Here is a 15,638-nt window from a genome sequence, read left to right on the forward strand (position 1 = left end):
AAGGCCCTTGAAGATGACCATGGTGATTTGGCAAGTTCATGTCTAAGTAGGTGATCCTTAAGGTATGTTGGTGTCAAGCCTAATGATTTTAAAGGTTAATACAGGCAGCTTGAATTGGCCGTGGAAGCACACTGGGACCTGGTGTAGATGAAGTAAGACTGGAGTGCTGCTGCATTCTGGACCAATTGTAGCTTTCAAACACTTCAAGGGCAGCCCTGTCTAGAGCTCCTTGTCGTAATCTGATTTACGTGTTACCAGGGCATGTACCACAGTGACCAGATCTTTTTTGCCTGGGAAAAGCTGCAGTTGGCTCACCAGCCAAAGCTGATGAAAGGAGCCTCTGGCAACTGTCACTGCATGCTTAACAAAGGCTCAGGTCCAGCTGTCGGAGCGGGAGTAGCAGAGTGAGGGAGATGACTTGCCCGACACAGGGCTTCAGGAAAGAAAATCAGGCAGACACGTGCAACTAGTGCCAAAAGGTGTATTAACATATATACACGACAAGTGCTCTCTTGTGCAGTCTATACAATATCACCTCCACGGACAAAGTGCTTCGCCTAACCACCATCTCACAGGGAGAGACCTGTGTGATGCACACACAGATCATATATAGTCCAAGCAGCCAATCCTGGCCATGCTGACTCAGCAGATTGCATCACTTGGCTTCTGCCGGCTCAAGCCGGTCTGCTGATCAGGTCACTGTGACCTAGCCTGGCAGCTAGATCACCAGCTGTCATACTGTAGCTGTCAGACTGGGTTTATGTAGATTCTTGCTCCAACACACCTCCTAATCTATTTAAACCCAGTGCACCAAAACACTTTACACAGTTTACATACATGTCCACCAGCAACATTACAGTTCATATTTACGTAGCTCGGAACCCTTTCCGGAATTCGTTCAGGAACTCATCATGATTGTAAAACACATCATCGTGTTCCTGTTCAGCCAGCTCTTTCAGACGCTTGGCTTCAGCCTTCTTCTCCCTTGCCTCGCACTCTGCCACCCAGGCTTTCCATTTCTTAGCCTTTTCTTTTAACATTTCCTCAAATCCGGGTGGGTCTGGATTGACAGTCAGAGTGACATAGGGACACTTGTACCTAGCGGGACGTTGGCCTTTGGTGGACCTGGCAGACACCCGTGGCCCTGTGCTTGGACCAGCTTTGTCTTCTTCGGGTTGCTCTGTTCCCACCTCCTGGGCTGGTTGCTCTGCCCCTGTAATTGGGTGTTGAACCTCCTGACTCTCACACTTTACCTCCAGTTCCTGCATTTGAGGCTCTGCCTCCTGACTCTGCTCGTCAGGCTCTGTGCCAGCATTCGGCTCACCTTCTCCAGCCCCACTGGGTGCCACCTCCTGGGCTGGAGTTCTGGGCTGCGCTCCAACATCGTTATCGCTACTTGGCAGCAGGACAAATTGTTTCTGCAAGGAGTGCAGCCTTGGCCAGCTGCTTTCTTCATTGAACTGGGCACTCTTGCTAAGTGTTATCTTGCTTTTGCTATTGCAGAAACGATAACACCTGGCCCTTGGCTTGTAGCCCAGAAAAATTAGGCTCTCTGCCCGGACATCCCCCTCCCCGCTACTCGTGGAGTGGATGCCAACCCGAGCCCGTGACCCAAAGACTTTTAAAGAACTCAAATCTGGGGTCTTGTTCAACAGTAACCTGTAAGGCACATTTTTCACAGTATTACACCAAACCCTATTTTGCAAAAAAACAGCTGCATGTATGGTTTCTGCCCAATAGGTCATTGGCAGTTGTGCATCCTCTAACATGCAATACATCACATTCTGCAATACAGCCCCATGCCCATTTTCTCGGGGCGTTGCCGGGTTCGTCAGACGGTGGGCGATGCCCTTGTTCTCCAGCCAACGTTTCATCTGGTTAGATAAGAATTCCCCCCCTCTGTCGGTTTGTACAGCCAGGAGATTAACCCCTAATTGTCTCTCCACTGCTTTGACCCACTTGGTGAATGTCCTATACACCTCAGACTTATGCACCATGGTGAAAACCCACGCGTACCTCGTGTGGTCGTCGGTGGCCACCAAGCAGTATCTCCTCCCCGACAGACTCTTTGGCAATGGGCCAATAACGTCTAAATGGACTAGTTCCAGGGCTCGTGTGCTTTCCCTTGAGCTTTCTTTAGCAACAGCACACGCCTTGCTTTTGGTCTTCTTGCAGACCTGGCAATCCAAGTAACATTTGCAAGGATTTACTTTCAAACTAGGCACAAGCTCCAGGGTTTTCTTTAACGCCCTAAATCCGCAGTGCCCGAGTCTCCTATGGAGCAAATGTATACAATTATTGTGCACAGGCTCATTCGACACCTGAGCCACCTGGGCACAATCACTCTGGACCACATACAGTTTACCTTCCCTCTTTCCTGTCACAAGCAACTTTCCCCCACCTCCCAGGATTTTGCAGCAGGTTTTCTCAAATCTCACCTGGTATCCCTGGTCAAACAGTGTGCTAACACTCAACAGGTTAGACTGCAGTGAGGGTACATACAACACATTTTGCAACATACATTTCAGTGCAGGAAATTCCACATTGCCTGAGCAAACAGAATTGGCAGTGGTCCCATCAGCCAATCTCACATACTTATGCTCAGGACTGTCAATGTTTTTCAACAACTCCTTCTCGCAGCAGAGATGGCTCGTTGCCCCGGAGTCTAAAATCCAAGCAGACCCTGTGCTCTCTACTGCAGACGTGACCAGCCGGGTTGCTTCCTCACACGGGCTGGCGGTCCTCCGCTCTCGCCGCACACGCCCCCGCCTCTTCTCCCTCTCAGGGCAAGCTCGGAGCAGGTGCTGCGACGACCCGCATCCATAGCAGCGACGGACTGCAAACGCAGTCGGCTCCACTTCCTCCACCTTCGGACGCCTGCCAGCAGCAAAAGCTGGCTCATTCTTGGCTGTCTTCCCGGACACACCGATAACAGCACGCTGCCTGGCCGACACCCCCGGACAGCTCACGGCCGCAATTCTCTCTTGGAAGTCAAGCAGGTGGGCACAGACGTATTCCATGGTCAGGGTCGCTACGTCCACCGTCTCCAGAGAAGTTATCAGGGGAGTGTACTCAGGTGGCAACGACGACAGCAAAATGTACACTCTGTCGTCTGGAGCTACAGTCTTGCCTCTTGCCTCCAGCTCAACGAAACAGTCCGTTAGCCGTTTGATGTGATCTTTCACACACCCTCCAGCCGGCATAACGGTGCGGAACATCCTCCTTGTCAAGGCCATGAGGGAACCAGCAGTGGTGCTAACATGCACCGCACTCAACGCGTCCCAGGCAGCCTTGGGAGTGTCCTTCCCTCGCACATAAACCAGCTGGTCATCTCCTATAGATAGCACTATGTTGGCCAGTGCCTTATCCGACAACACAGTCTCGGCAGGAGATAAGTCAGCAGGGGGGTTACTCACGAACAGCCATTGCCCTTCACGCTTGAGGTAGTGTTGCATTCTCAGGCTCCACACCGCGTAGTTGGCTGAGGTGAGCTTCTCAACGGCTACTCCAAGCTGTTGCTGAGCCATCGTGCCGACTCCTCCTCACGGCTGGCTGCCGACGTCCCTCTGGCTCTCAAACAGAGAACGGTGGTGCTTCTGTGTCCTTCACCGGCGTTCCTCGCCTCCGGCTCTTTCCAAACTCACAGTCAGCTCAACTCTCAACTCTCTCCTCCGCGCAGCGGAACCGCCCTGGGCCCATAACCCTGTCGGAGCGGGAGTAGCAGAGTGAGGGAGATGACTTGCCCGACACAGGGCTTCAGGAAAGAAAATCAGGCAGACACGTGCAACTAGTGCCAAAAGGTGTATTAACATATATACACGACAAGTGCTCTCTTGTGCAGTCTATACAATATCACCTCCACGGACAAAGTGCTTCGCCTAACCACCATCTCACAGGGAGAGACCTGTGTGATGCACACACAGATCATATATAGTCCAAGCAGCCAATCCTGGCCATGCTGACTCAGCAGATTGCATCACTTGGCTTCTGCCGGCTCAAGCCGGTCTGCTGATCAGGTCACTGTGACCTAGCCTGGCAGCTAGATCACCAGCTGTCATACTGTAGCTGTCAGACTGGGTTTATGTAGATTCTTGCTCCAACACCAGCAACACCCATAAACTGCAGATCTGCTCCTTTATGGGGAGTGCAGCCCTAGTCAACATAATTTGTGGGGCAGCCCTTCCCATCCATAACACTTCCATTCTGTCAGGATGAAGTTTCAATTTGTCAGCCCTCATCCATCCCAAAATTGCCTCCAAGTACTAGTTCATAGTTGCCATAACCTCCATGAATCTGGAAGTGTCAAATAGAGCCGAGTATAAACCCAGCCCAAATCTCTTAACCATTTCCAGCTGTTTAATGTACATGTTAAAAAGCATGGGTGAAAATGTGTAGGTCCAAGCAGCAGTTCCCCAGCATCACCATCTGAAACCTACCTTCCAGGTAGGACCAAAAACACTACAGCCCTTTCTGTCCCAACCCTGAAAGGCAATCTAGAAGGATACCATGACTGATGGCACTGAAAGCTGCTGAGAGGTTCGGGAGGATCAACAGAGCTGTGCTCTCCCTGTCTTCCAGAGTAGGTCATCAAGCCAAGGCAGTTCATTCCCATGGCCAGGCCCAAACCAGAAGAAGACTCATTTGCATATTAGGCCATATCCCTCATGCCAAGCCACCCAGAATTGCATTCCTGCTCAAAAAAGCAATATCTATCCATCTATCTTCTATCATCTATCTACCTATTATCTATCTACTATCTATCATCAATCTATCTATCAATCAATCTATCCATCATCTCTCTCTCTCTCATCTTCATCTTCATCATCATGATCATTTCATCACCACCAATCCTCTGTGTATTTATTTTATGTACTTTTACAACGCTTTTCTTCTGAAATGGGATCAAAATGGTTAGCCTTTACGGTGGCACAAGATTAGTGTTAATTGCCTTTAGCAGCCTTTCACCTGAACTAATTATGTCCAAATGGGTAGCCGTGTTGGTCTAGCATAGCAAAATTACACTAGCGTTTAGTATTTTAAGGACTTTATTTCCGCAATGCACAAGTTTTCGTGGGTCAGCACTAATTTTTTCGGATGCATGAAGTGTACAGCTACAGGGGGCCTGATTTTATATACACCGTATTTGGCGGGGGTGAGGCGTTGTATAGAACTCCCCCTCATCTAAAGGCGAGTTCTTCTGACCCCAAAGCTTATGCCAAAATAAATGTCGCTAGATGATGCTTCACTCTTGTGTACTGACACTGAGCGGGAACCGGAAACCATGGCTTTGCTGACAGTCGCAACAGTTGGATCTTCTGACCCTCAAGTTCAGGAACTACCCAAAGCCTTCATTCCGAAGGCGCATGCGCACAGCGGAAAGCTTTTGCTCTCTCTCCTTCTCATAGCCTCCCTTTGGTTTTACTCCGCCGCTCGCGTGCGCGATGACGTTGATCGTGTGCACCGCCTCTGGTCGCTGGTTGGGAAGATGGCGGATGCTGGCGGCGGCGGCTCGTGAGGTAGCAGCTTCCGGGACTGGAGAGCGGTGGGCGTCGGAGCCCCACGTACGGGGCTCCGTGTGCGGCTGTTTTGTGAGTGTCTCTCATCAGGAGGGCTGGGTGGCTCGGGAGTGGTGGGAAGACGCTCGGCAAGCCGGAAGGCCGTCGCTGCTCCGCCATCTTTAGGCCTCGAGGGCAGCTCTTGGTGAGGGATTGGGGTATGCCGGCATAAGAGCACGTTGAATCTGAAAATAAGAGATGCTGGCGTGGGGTTCGACGGGAGAGGCTTGCATAGAGCGAAAAAGATCTCTTTTCTGGTCCTGTAGGCATAAGAAATGTGCCTTCAAGTCGGCAGGGGAATGAGCTGGATATATTCTTTCCGACGTGAAGATTTTTTATTACGACTAAATAAATGGCTACAGTCTGATCTTAAAGGTACCAGCGCTTTTAGCGTAGGAGAGTGGCTGTGAGTATGATCTGGGAAGTCTTCCATTCAAGCCTTACCTCAGCTGCTAACTCACCAGGTGAATCACTGACTTAGTAGGTTCTACTCCTCTAATATGAAGAAGTTGGTGATCATAATACTGGGCTCCATGACAGGAGTGTTTTGAGAATTAATAATTTATTGCTGAAATATTCCTCTATTTATATAAGAGATACATATAAGCAATCATTCTTTGGAATTAATGTGTTTGTGGAACAACGTGCAGAAATTTGTGATCCATTTGCTAGGTAGAAAATGTAGGAAACAAGGAAAAGAGTTATTAGCAATGTAAATATTTTACTGTGCAAGCCTAAGTAACAGTAGATCTTTCCAAGGCCATTGACTTCATTGCTCAGTTCTGCTTAGGATTGTGCTGTCAGTCACACATGTATATTTGGTGTAATCACAAATATGATTTCTTAGTAATGTATATATTTAAATTACTTTAATGCTGTGAATGCTTTAATGAGTCTTATTGGGAGAATATTTATACTGTAATTTTTACAGTACAATTAATATTTCAGCAGAATAGTTAGAAAGTGTGCTTAGGATCACAGCTTGTGTTGGTGAATCTTTGGCTGCTTAGTTTCAGTTTTTGTAAGACAAGAGTGCCAGTTTTAAAGTTTTATTTTTATTTTGTTAAGATATAAAGTAGTATTGTAGTTGCTGTGTGTAAGAAGACTGTATTCAGAATTTATTCTTGTTGTATAATTAACATACTGTTATAGGTTTATCTTGTACACTTTTAAGAAGCCTTGTCATTGCATAGTAGTAATGATTTATTCTTAATATCCAAATGTTTATGGCAGTATATTTTAATATGCTATATTTTTCACTAAGAGCTGTCATGTATTTAAGAATCCTTTATTGTGTTTTAAGCCATTATGGGGACCTTTCCTGAATAGGAAAGTGAGATGCAAGCATTGAAATGAACAAATGGTACATGTTCAGCAATAAGGGTTTGGTTATTTTCAAATAAAAGTTCATTGAACTGATAAAATAACATCATTTAATTTCTAATGCTTGCTTTAGAAAGTAACTTGTCTGCTTCAAAATAGCCTATAATTCTGTTTGAACTTCAGAAACCTGAAACCATAGCATCTCTATAATATGCAGTGTGAAGTATTTTCAACTTTTTAAAGGTGAAATTAGTTTCAAACAGTCACATGAAATCTCTAAATTAAAATGTTTTTTGCATAAGAAATAAATCTAGCTTCTTGTTATCTTGTGTTTTTATTTTTCTGTCTGTAATTTTGTATGTCATGCTAGTGTATATTCATTTTCTTGAATCATTCCCAGTGGTGATGTATACAGAAGCCATTTAGGAGATGAATGCACAATCTTAACTTGCTGCGATTGAAATATTCACTCCTTTATCATAACTGATTTGGGAATCTTAGTGTGTAAACATCTTTATTTAAAATGTGCACAAGAGTTAATAGCATTACTTTAAAATCTGCAAAGTAATTATAGAGACCTTATTCTAAATTTGTGAAGAGTTGCCTTCATTTTTCTAAAAACGTCATTATTGTATTTGTGCTATATTTTTCTTTCTGTGCTTTGTCTGCAGTATTACCATAAATGGAGAAATAATCTTAATAGTGTAATTTTTCTAAGAATGAACGCTGGCACACTCTCTCTCCTTAAGTGCCAGGTCCTGCTTTTTTCTGGATTTTTAAAGTGCTGCCATTCTTAAACTTCATTGTGTTGTCCACTTCTGCTCTAGTTTGCTTGGTCTTAGGAGGTCATTGCATTTTCTTACATTATGGTCGCTCGTAGGAAGACTGCTTTGAATGAAATTAAGTCCAAGTCCTCTTGCAACTTGTGGAGTGAAGGGAAGGAGGAAGGAATAGAAACAATGCATATTGTGTCAGTGAGAATTTTGCCAGCTGGGGATTGGTGCTGTTCTAAATATCATGTGAAAACCTTTACTACTGGCTTCCACCTGTACATTCAGTACAAATGCATTGGAACTGAAGGAGCAGAGTATTTATTTGGTGTTTGCTATTCTTAGCTCTGAAGAATGACTGACATCTTATTATTTGAATTGTGTTGATCACCTTAAAGTAGCCTGCAGAGGAATCACAATATTTGCTAATTATAATTCATATAATTGAAGAGTCCATTGATTACAAAGATATTTGCTTCTAAATACACATACCAGAGACATAGCCCTTGTTTAGTTAAAAAAAGGAGTTAGCTAGCAGTCGAGAAATGGTGCGTTGGATAGGGTGAATGTTTGAGATGTTCCAGTCTCCCTGAAAACCAGATGACTTTGAGATTTCTGCACTGAAAGTCTTTCACAATATTGTATAGAAAAGACAGACTAAACCAGGATGTCCACAGATAGTTTGATTTTATCATAATCATTCTATTTTTGTTGAATGCTAGGATTAAAAGAACAATATTTTTGAGCAAATTTTCTTGCTGGAATTAGTAACTACAACTATGACTTTTGTGGAGAAGCTGGCTTCCTAGTAAAACCAAAGAAGCTATGGGAGTGGCTGTCCCTAGAGACTGGGGATAGCATTGGTTCTAATTGTAAATTGTCAGTCTCTGGGGAAGCTGCTTGGTGAGCTTCATTATTTTCCATTTAGTTATGCAGATATTTTTGAGAGATTTAGCTTGCTTAATTGCAAAGTTGCTTTTTGCACCCTGGGAAGGATACATGAAGTCACATGTGTTAAAGTACATTTGGGTTATGTTTACTAGACCACAATATTTCCAAGTTTTGCAGACTTTTTAACTAAGAAGGCACAGGATTCGAACTGCATGTGTACTGTTGAGTTATTTAGCTTCTAACACTTGCCTGCAAGATACATTTAGACTCACTTCTGGACTTAATATTCTAGATAAATATGCCATAACTAGAAATGAAGGATAACTTAATTGACAAGAATTATACATGATAGTGATTGGTGGTCCTCCAGTATTGATAAAAAAAATTGCAGTGTGGAACCATCTAGAGCCAGGCTATGGGTTTCTGCAAATTGAGTTATTCCTTAGGTTTGCAAAACAGTATAACTAGTTAAAATATGTATATAAGACCTTAAAATTCCCCCTCCCCAAAAGTGTACTGCCATGTTGGTACATGTGCAGATGCTTCTTAAACATTTTGAGTGGGGGAAAAGTGGAGCATATCCAGGGGATTCAGCCTGCGAGGAGGAAGAGGAAAGAAAATGGGTGATTGGGTTGGGGGCAAAGCAAAATGTGCAATTTAGAAGAGCAGATGGGGAAGAAACATGGTTCAAAAGGGTCTGTGGATAGGTTTTCCCATCCGCCATGTTTTTGTGGTGTTTTTTTTTTTTTTTTTGCCTTGTCTAACTTGCTTTTGTGCAAAGATGTAGAATATGTTAACTTCTGGCTCAGAGAAAAGTAGCAGGCATGTGGAGTTATGTCATCTACATATGTAGCCAGGTTTCTGTGGCATATAACACACCATCCTAAGTGTTTTCATCCGTGCTCCACTTAATGTGTATGTGATTTATGTGCTATATATCTCTCACTTTTTGACCGTGAAGTCCTCAAGGAAATAAGCAAGTCTGTAAAATGGCATTCCACTCTCTGTGATCAGTTGGTTGTAGTTATCCTTTTTGAACTTGCTATTACTTGTGGTATACCTAAGCCTATATTATCCAAAATTGCAATAATGTATTCTGATGGATTTTTAAATGTGTCATTAGAATCAATTTACATCATGGTTGAAAGAGTATACTTGGTTGATTCTGCAACTGAATGAAGACATAGGCTTTAAGAAGTCAGTGTTGCCCCTTATGTACTTTTTAAAAATGAGTGTGTTCAGAACTGTTAAATATGTGATGGGAAGGTTGATTTATATTTTTAAAATAGTACTTTATTTTTTTTTCTGGAAATCTGACACATCCTTAAATTTAGTGTGTTGGCATTTTCCATCTACATTGTCAAGCTACCAGCATCCTGATGAAAGTTGTGGGAAATTGAGTGAGAAGCTGCATGGGTTGTTATTCAGAGTTCTCATTGTCATTCCAAATGATCCCGTAATCTGGGTGGGAAGGAGTAAGTGTTTTAACTGAACACTGGTCTTTGATTATGTATTTAATTTACAGGTACGTAGCCATGTGAGGAAAAGCTATCATAAATTAAGCTTTGTGGGAAATCACTGCAGTGATCAAATCAATTGGAAAACAAGTAGCTACTGTGACTTTTGGAAGTTGTTAAAGTTGATTTCATTCACATTAGAGATAAGCTAGTGTAGCCTTTTATGTCCAGTGGCTGTTCATCCTCTGCTTATTTGCCTCCCAGTCTGGCTTCCTGTGCCATGCTACTTGGTGCAGCCTATATTAATCCTTTTTTTCTGAATTACACCATTTATGATTCTGTCCTCCAGCTAACAGAGAAGCAAGTGGAACATAAGCTGGAATATTTCAGTGGCAGTGTATAAATATAAAGCCAGTGTAATATGCTCACTTATGACAATGGCTGCATTTACCATCCTGGGTGAAATGCACACTGCACCATTCAGCTAATATATTACTTCACTTTGGAAATATATTTAAATATATATTGTTTAAACAGTGAGTAACAGGCATTCTCCTCCCCCACAGACTCTAGGTGCTTCTCTGCTCCATGAATGTCTGCTGGAATTCTGAACAAAACAACTATCTGGAACAAAATTTCCATGTGTTAAAGAGACTGGAAGTTTCTGCTCTACAGGTATTTAAAATTCATTTGCATTCAATTAAATTGTGAAGCCATACCTGAATTTTGTATTTTGTTAATACATGAGAAGATTCATATATTTGCCAGTTGGAAATTGCTTTTGTGCCCTTGCTAGTCAAATGTAGAGTGGCTTCTAATAATCTCAAGCCATTGCAGAAACACTTAAAATCAGAAAACACCAGAAATCACTTTAAAATTGTTCTTTGGGCTGCTTTTTTTTTAATGAAGTATTTTTCTGAAGACCAGGCTTACTGTAAATGGTTTATGAAGGTACAGAGTGGATTTGATTTAAATCACTAGTCAGTAAGACTCAATTTAAATAATGGTTTTCTACGTAAAGGCTAATTCTTGATGATCAATATTTACAACCCGGATGAAGGGTTAATTTTAGTATAATAACTTTTCAGGTTAGTTCAGGGCTTTTTTTGTAGCAGGAACTCCTTTGCATATTAGGCTATACCCTCCATGATGTAGCCAATCCTCCAAGAACTTATAGTAGGCCCTGTAAGAAGAGCCCTGTAAGCTTTTGTAGCCAAATATCCAAAGAAGTTCTTGTAACAAAAAAGCCCTAGTTATATAGATAATTATGAAATCAGTGCAAGGTGAACTAGCTCCAGTTTAATAGGTTTACCATTCATATTTGGACAATCTTTCTGCTTACTTTATTGGAATGATAAAAATAATAATTAACAGTAAGCATCTAAATTTAAAGCCATAACGTATAGCGCATATATATTCTTGTATTTGCTTACACTTCCATGAGGATATACTCCTAAAGATCTCAAGGTTTCTGGACTATTCTACTCAAAAAGTTTCACTTTCACTTGTATTGCTCACCTCTCCCTCCTCACACTTAGCTTTTAACATCTCCTCCTTATCTCGACCTATTCCACCAAGACAATCATATTCATTGAACTTCTTGAAACTTAGCACCTAAGAGATAAGAGGCTTTCTGTGTGCATAGATTTACAGAGGACCAATAGGACTAAGGAGGAGTGGTGTAGAGTGGTAAGCTGCAGTACTGCAGTCCAAGCTCTATTCACGACCTGAGTTCAATCCTGGAGGAAGCTGTATTCAGGTAGCTGGCTCAAGGTTGACTCAGCCTTCCATTCTTCCAAGGTCTGTAAAATGAGGTAAAAGGTAAAACAAGTTGTAGTTTAAGAATGTGAACTGTAAATCTCTGCCAGTATTCTTGCATGCAGCACCATTATTTTGTGGAAGATACAGTTAAATGTTCATCATGGCTGCAGAAAAATTCCAGTGTAGCCTTTTGCTAAGTTTGGTCATTCGTAAGTTATTTTGAAGAAAGGAAGAAACGGTGCTTGCACTAACTAACCAAAGCATGTTGGAAAACAGAGCACAAGGTACACAACCCTTCACATGCGCAAACAAAGCCCTACGGCTGTAGATGAACCAGATGCACATACTATGTGCATTTGTATTACAACGCCAGGACACATGTACTTGTATGATTAGGTATGCTATAGGTGAAAAGAACTGCAATGGGAGAGAGATTCTGTGCCCTCAACCAAGCACCCATCTCTGAAAATCCCAGAAAACTTAAACACAAAGCTTGTTTTACTTGGACAACTTGAGGTAGCTGGCTGGAAAAAACAGTAAGAGCAATGGGCAGGCTGGGAGGATGAGAACTCCCCAATAATCCTTAGAAGAACCAGGTAGAAGAAGGCAGAATGGTCAGTTTTCCTGAATCCTGTGGACACTGGTTCCAGAGTGTGCTACTCTAGCTGGTTCTTTCCACTTCCTTCCAATCTTGGTAAGTAAAGAGAGCCTTGAAATGGGGATGAGGGGACATGCACAACTTGAGTGGGCCCACTCTATCTATGTCCAGTGATGCTCCATGACACCCCCCCCCCCAATAATAAGGAATGAATGTGGCCACTGATGGTACATGATTACTGTGAGTTGCCCAGTATTTTTTGCACTAAACTAGAAAGTCCTAACCATTTAAACCATTTTCATTATAGAAGTGGTTAAAATACAAATCAGTAAGCTTTAATGTATTACTGATAAATCACTATAACAAGATTCACAAATATGTGTTCACTGTGTGACTTGAAACAGCATATAATAAATCCATACATTGACTCCCTCAAGAGTAGTTTAAAGTTTATGCTAACCTTTTGTTGTAGGTAAGTACAGCTCTAGTATAGTATTATCAACTTGAGACTTGCCTCATGTGAGGTAATTATTGTATTATTTTATACATGAAGAGCTTTCCCTAGAGTGTGAGTGTGATCAATTAGAAATAATTGTAAGTGTCTCATAAGGGAGAGCAAGCCTATTATGGAAAATTATCCTATTAATTTCAGGGTTGCACTCTGAAGAACAATTTAAAGCATTAAGAATCAAGGAATGAAGTAGCACTAGATTAAACAAATGTAACGTTTTTACTGCAATATCAGATGTGTCTGTGCCTGGCCCCTCAATAGCTTTTATTAATAGAAACACGTGCTCAGATTATGCACATTTAGCCTTTTGTTTCCTCCTCCTTAGCAGTTCTTTCCAAACCTAGGAAGGTTTATTCCCAGGGTTGTAGGACCCACATGGGGCAGGAGGCTTCAGTGGAGAAGGGAACAAAATCAGTCTTTCCTTCTCTTGTTCTGTTTGTGGAAGAGGCAGGAAGGAATGATTTCACCTGCTTCATGCTCCTCCCTGCTGCAGCCTCCTGATTTGCATGGCTATTAATCTGTGTGGGTCCTGCAAAGATAACAATACATTTTCCTATAGGTGGTAAAGGGAGAGAAAAACTGGAAGGATCTGTGAGAGTGCCTAAAGCTGATTATTTCTGGATCCAGTCCCTTGATTATAAATCAGGAGATATTAAAACAACATATTCAGATTCTTACAGCTTAAATTCTATATGTGAGGTAATGGCAGAAGACTCTAATCTCAAGCTATCTTTAAGAGCCACTTATTTTGATTTTGGCATTCAGTTCGGCTGCAGGCCTAACTTAGGGTTGCCAGGTCCTACCTGTCCTCCTGCAGTCCACTCCTGGGTTCTTCCCAGGGTCTCCTTCTGCACACACTTTGTGATGACATCACCTGAAGAGATGTTGCTGTCGTCAGGGGTAACGTTCTAGTGTTTGGGCAAACTCTGCGGGTTTTTTGTCCTTCAAAACCATAGAATTTGCCCCAAAAAACTAGAGCACCCCTCCCCCAGCAGCAGTGACACAGTGATGTCACTTTTTGGTGATGTCATTGTGTTGGGGACATTCCTGGCAACATCCCTGTTTTAGCTGACTGGCAGTAAAAGCCCTGAAAAGTGGGAGGAACCCTTGCTGTGACCTGGAGATTGGGAACCCTAGCCTAACTTGGATAAAAATGTTGATAAGGTCCCCTATGCATCCCTGGAAAGGGCACACTGGGTAAAAGATGTCCCTTATCCTTCACCTCCAGATCTCTCAGTGTAGAAGTGCCAGCCATGCCTGGTTTAGGAGTGGGCCAGAGTGGGGCCTAGAAGTGTACACTGCAACCAAGATGGAGTATGGCTAAACAAAATAGTTCTGGCAGCAAAAGGACAAGTCTGACATGTTGTTTTGGGAGGTGCCTGTAGGGTATCTGTCAGTCTAATGGTTTCCCCCCCAGCTAAAAGAGACATTTTTCTGTGTTATGGAGCCCACAGGAAAGAAGAGATTCCTCTTGGTTCCTCCCTTCCTGACCATATCACCCTAATCAGCGGGCTGTTCACCCAACTGGGCATCCTTTTCTCTCTAGCCACCATGGGTCATCAGCAAACATTAACAAAACCTGCCTTCTTGGCAACAGTGCATGAAGAGACATTAAAAATTCCTGTTTACATCCAGAAACCCATCTTTTTACACAGATGCAAATATGACGTCTCTCTCTCTTTTTACTGGGAACTTCATTCAGTATTTCCCAGCAGATTGCTTTGCCTCCAGTTAATCCCATCAGTGTATTGTTTTAATGTGCAGGTACATCAGCATGCCCTCAAGTAACATTTTTGCATATATCTGGAGTAGTATTTCCCCATTTGGGGCATGACTTAGCTTCAGTGCTCAGTTTACTAACCACCCCCTCCCTCCATTCCCTGAATCTCTGTTCTCCAGGATAGATAACATATCACTCCAATTTCATCTGTTCCTATAAACCTGTTGTTGCCTTTTATCCCCAATATCTTGTATGTGTGGTCTATGCTGTATGTTTTGAACTACTGTTAATTTTAAAAATCGTTTTTAAAAACATTGGTAGCCAGATCCCCGCTAATTACCCTACCTCTCACTAAAACTCTGCCTTCTTGCTAATTCTCTCCAATAATTCAAGGCAGACTGCTTCCTTGTTGACTGAAGTTTTTGAAAAAAATAATCGAAAAATGATCTAAAGCTATCCAGAGTAACATTGGATAAATTTTTCTGTTTTAAGTAGTTGGTCTCATCAAATAATATGAGGTCAGGTACATGTCAACTGAGGTACTTGGTACAATGATTATAGTGTCAATATGATATCTGGAAAACCTTAGTTTGAATCTTGCTCAGCTGTGACATAACCATGTCCCAGACGTCAGATGCCTTAAACAGAGACTCTAATGCAATGGAAATTGGTCAGTGGGACTACAGGAATTTCTAAGTCCCTGAGCTGACCCGCGGTTCAGACAGAGGTATTGAGGCTACCGATGTGGAGAGAATTTAGCACTGTAGTATTTCTTTGAAACCAGAAGTTCAGATATCTCAAACAAGAAACCAGAATTCACATATTCATTACAGTTTCAGTTGCCACAAACTTCAGAGTCCTGGTCCCTTCCTGCAGGTTAAGATGGCATAGCTTGACACCACACAGAGTGCCAGTCTTCAAGGTGTCATTTCTTTAGAGTCTTGCTACTTTTCAGCTGGTATAGGGCTTGGACACTTGGAAGTGCCATTTCAAGGAAAACTATGCAAGCTATGGCTGACCCAAGGCCATTCCAGCAGCTGCAAGTGGAGGAC

General features: G+C 42.7%; 1 protein-coding gene across 1 annotated transcript in view; it reads left to right on the forward strand.

Moving 5' to 3' along the window:
- The first annotated feature begins 5,447 nt into the window (after nt 1-5,447).
- Nucleotides 5,448-15,638, forward strand: part of WDR33 (WD repeat domain 33) — a 97,424-nt gene continuing 87,233 nt past the window's right edge. Inside the window, exons 1-2 of the mRNA XM_060241938.1 lie at nt 5,448-5,588; nt 10,563-10,671. Coding sequence (XP_060097921.1) covers nt 10,585-10,671 — 87 coding nt within the window. The 5' untranslated portion in view covers nt 5,448-5,588; nt 10,563-10,584. The remainder of the gene's footprint in view (nt 5,589-10,562; nt 10,672-15,638) is intronic.

The sequence above is a fragment of the Heteronotia binoei genome, chromosome 6 (genome assembly GCF_032191835.1).
Source record: "Heteronotia binoei isolate CCM8104 ecotype False Entrance Well chromosome 6, APGP_CSIRO_Hbin_v1, whole genome shotgun sequence".
In the NCBI taxonomy this organism is placed as follows: Eukaryota; Metazoa; Chordata; class Lepidosauria; order Squamata; family Gekkonidae; genus Heteronotia; species Heteronotia binoei.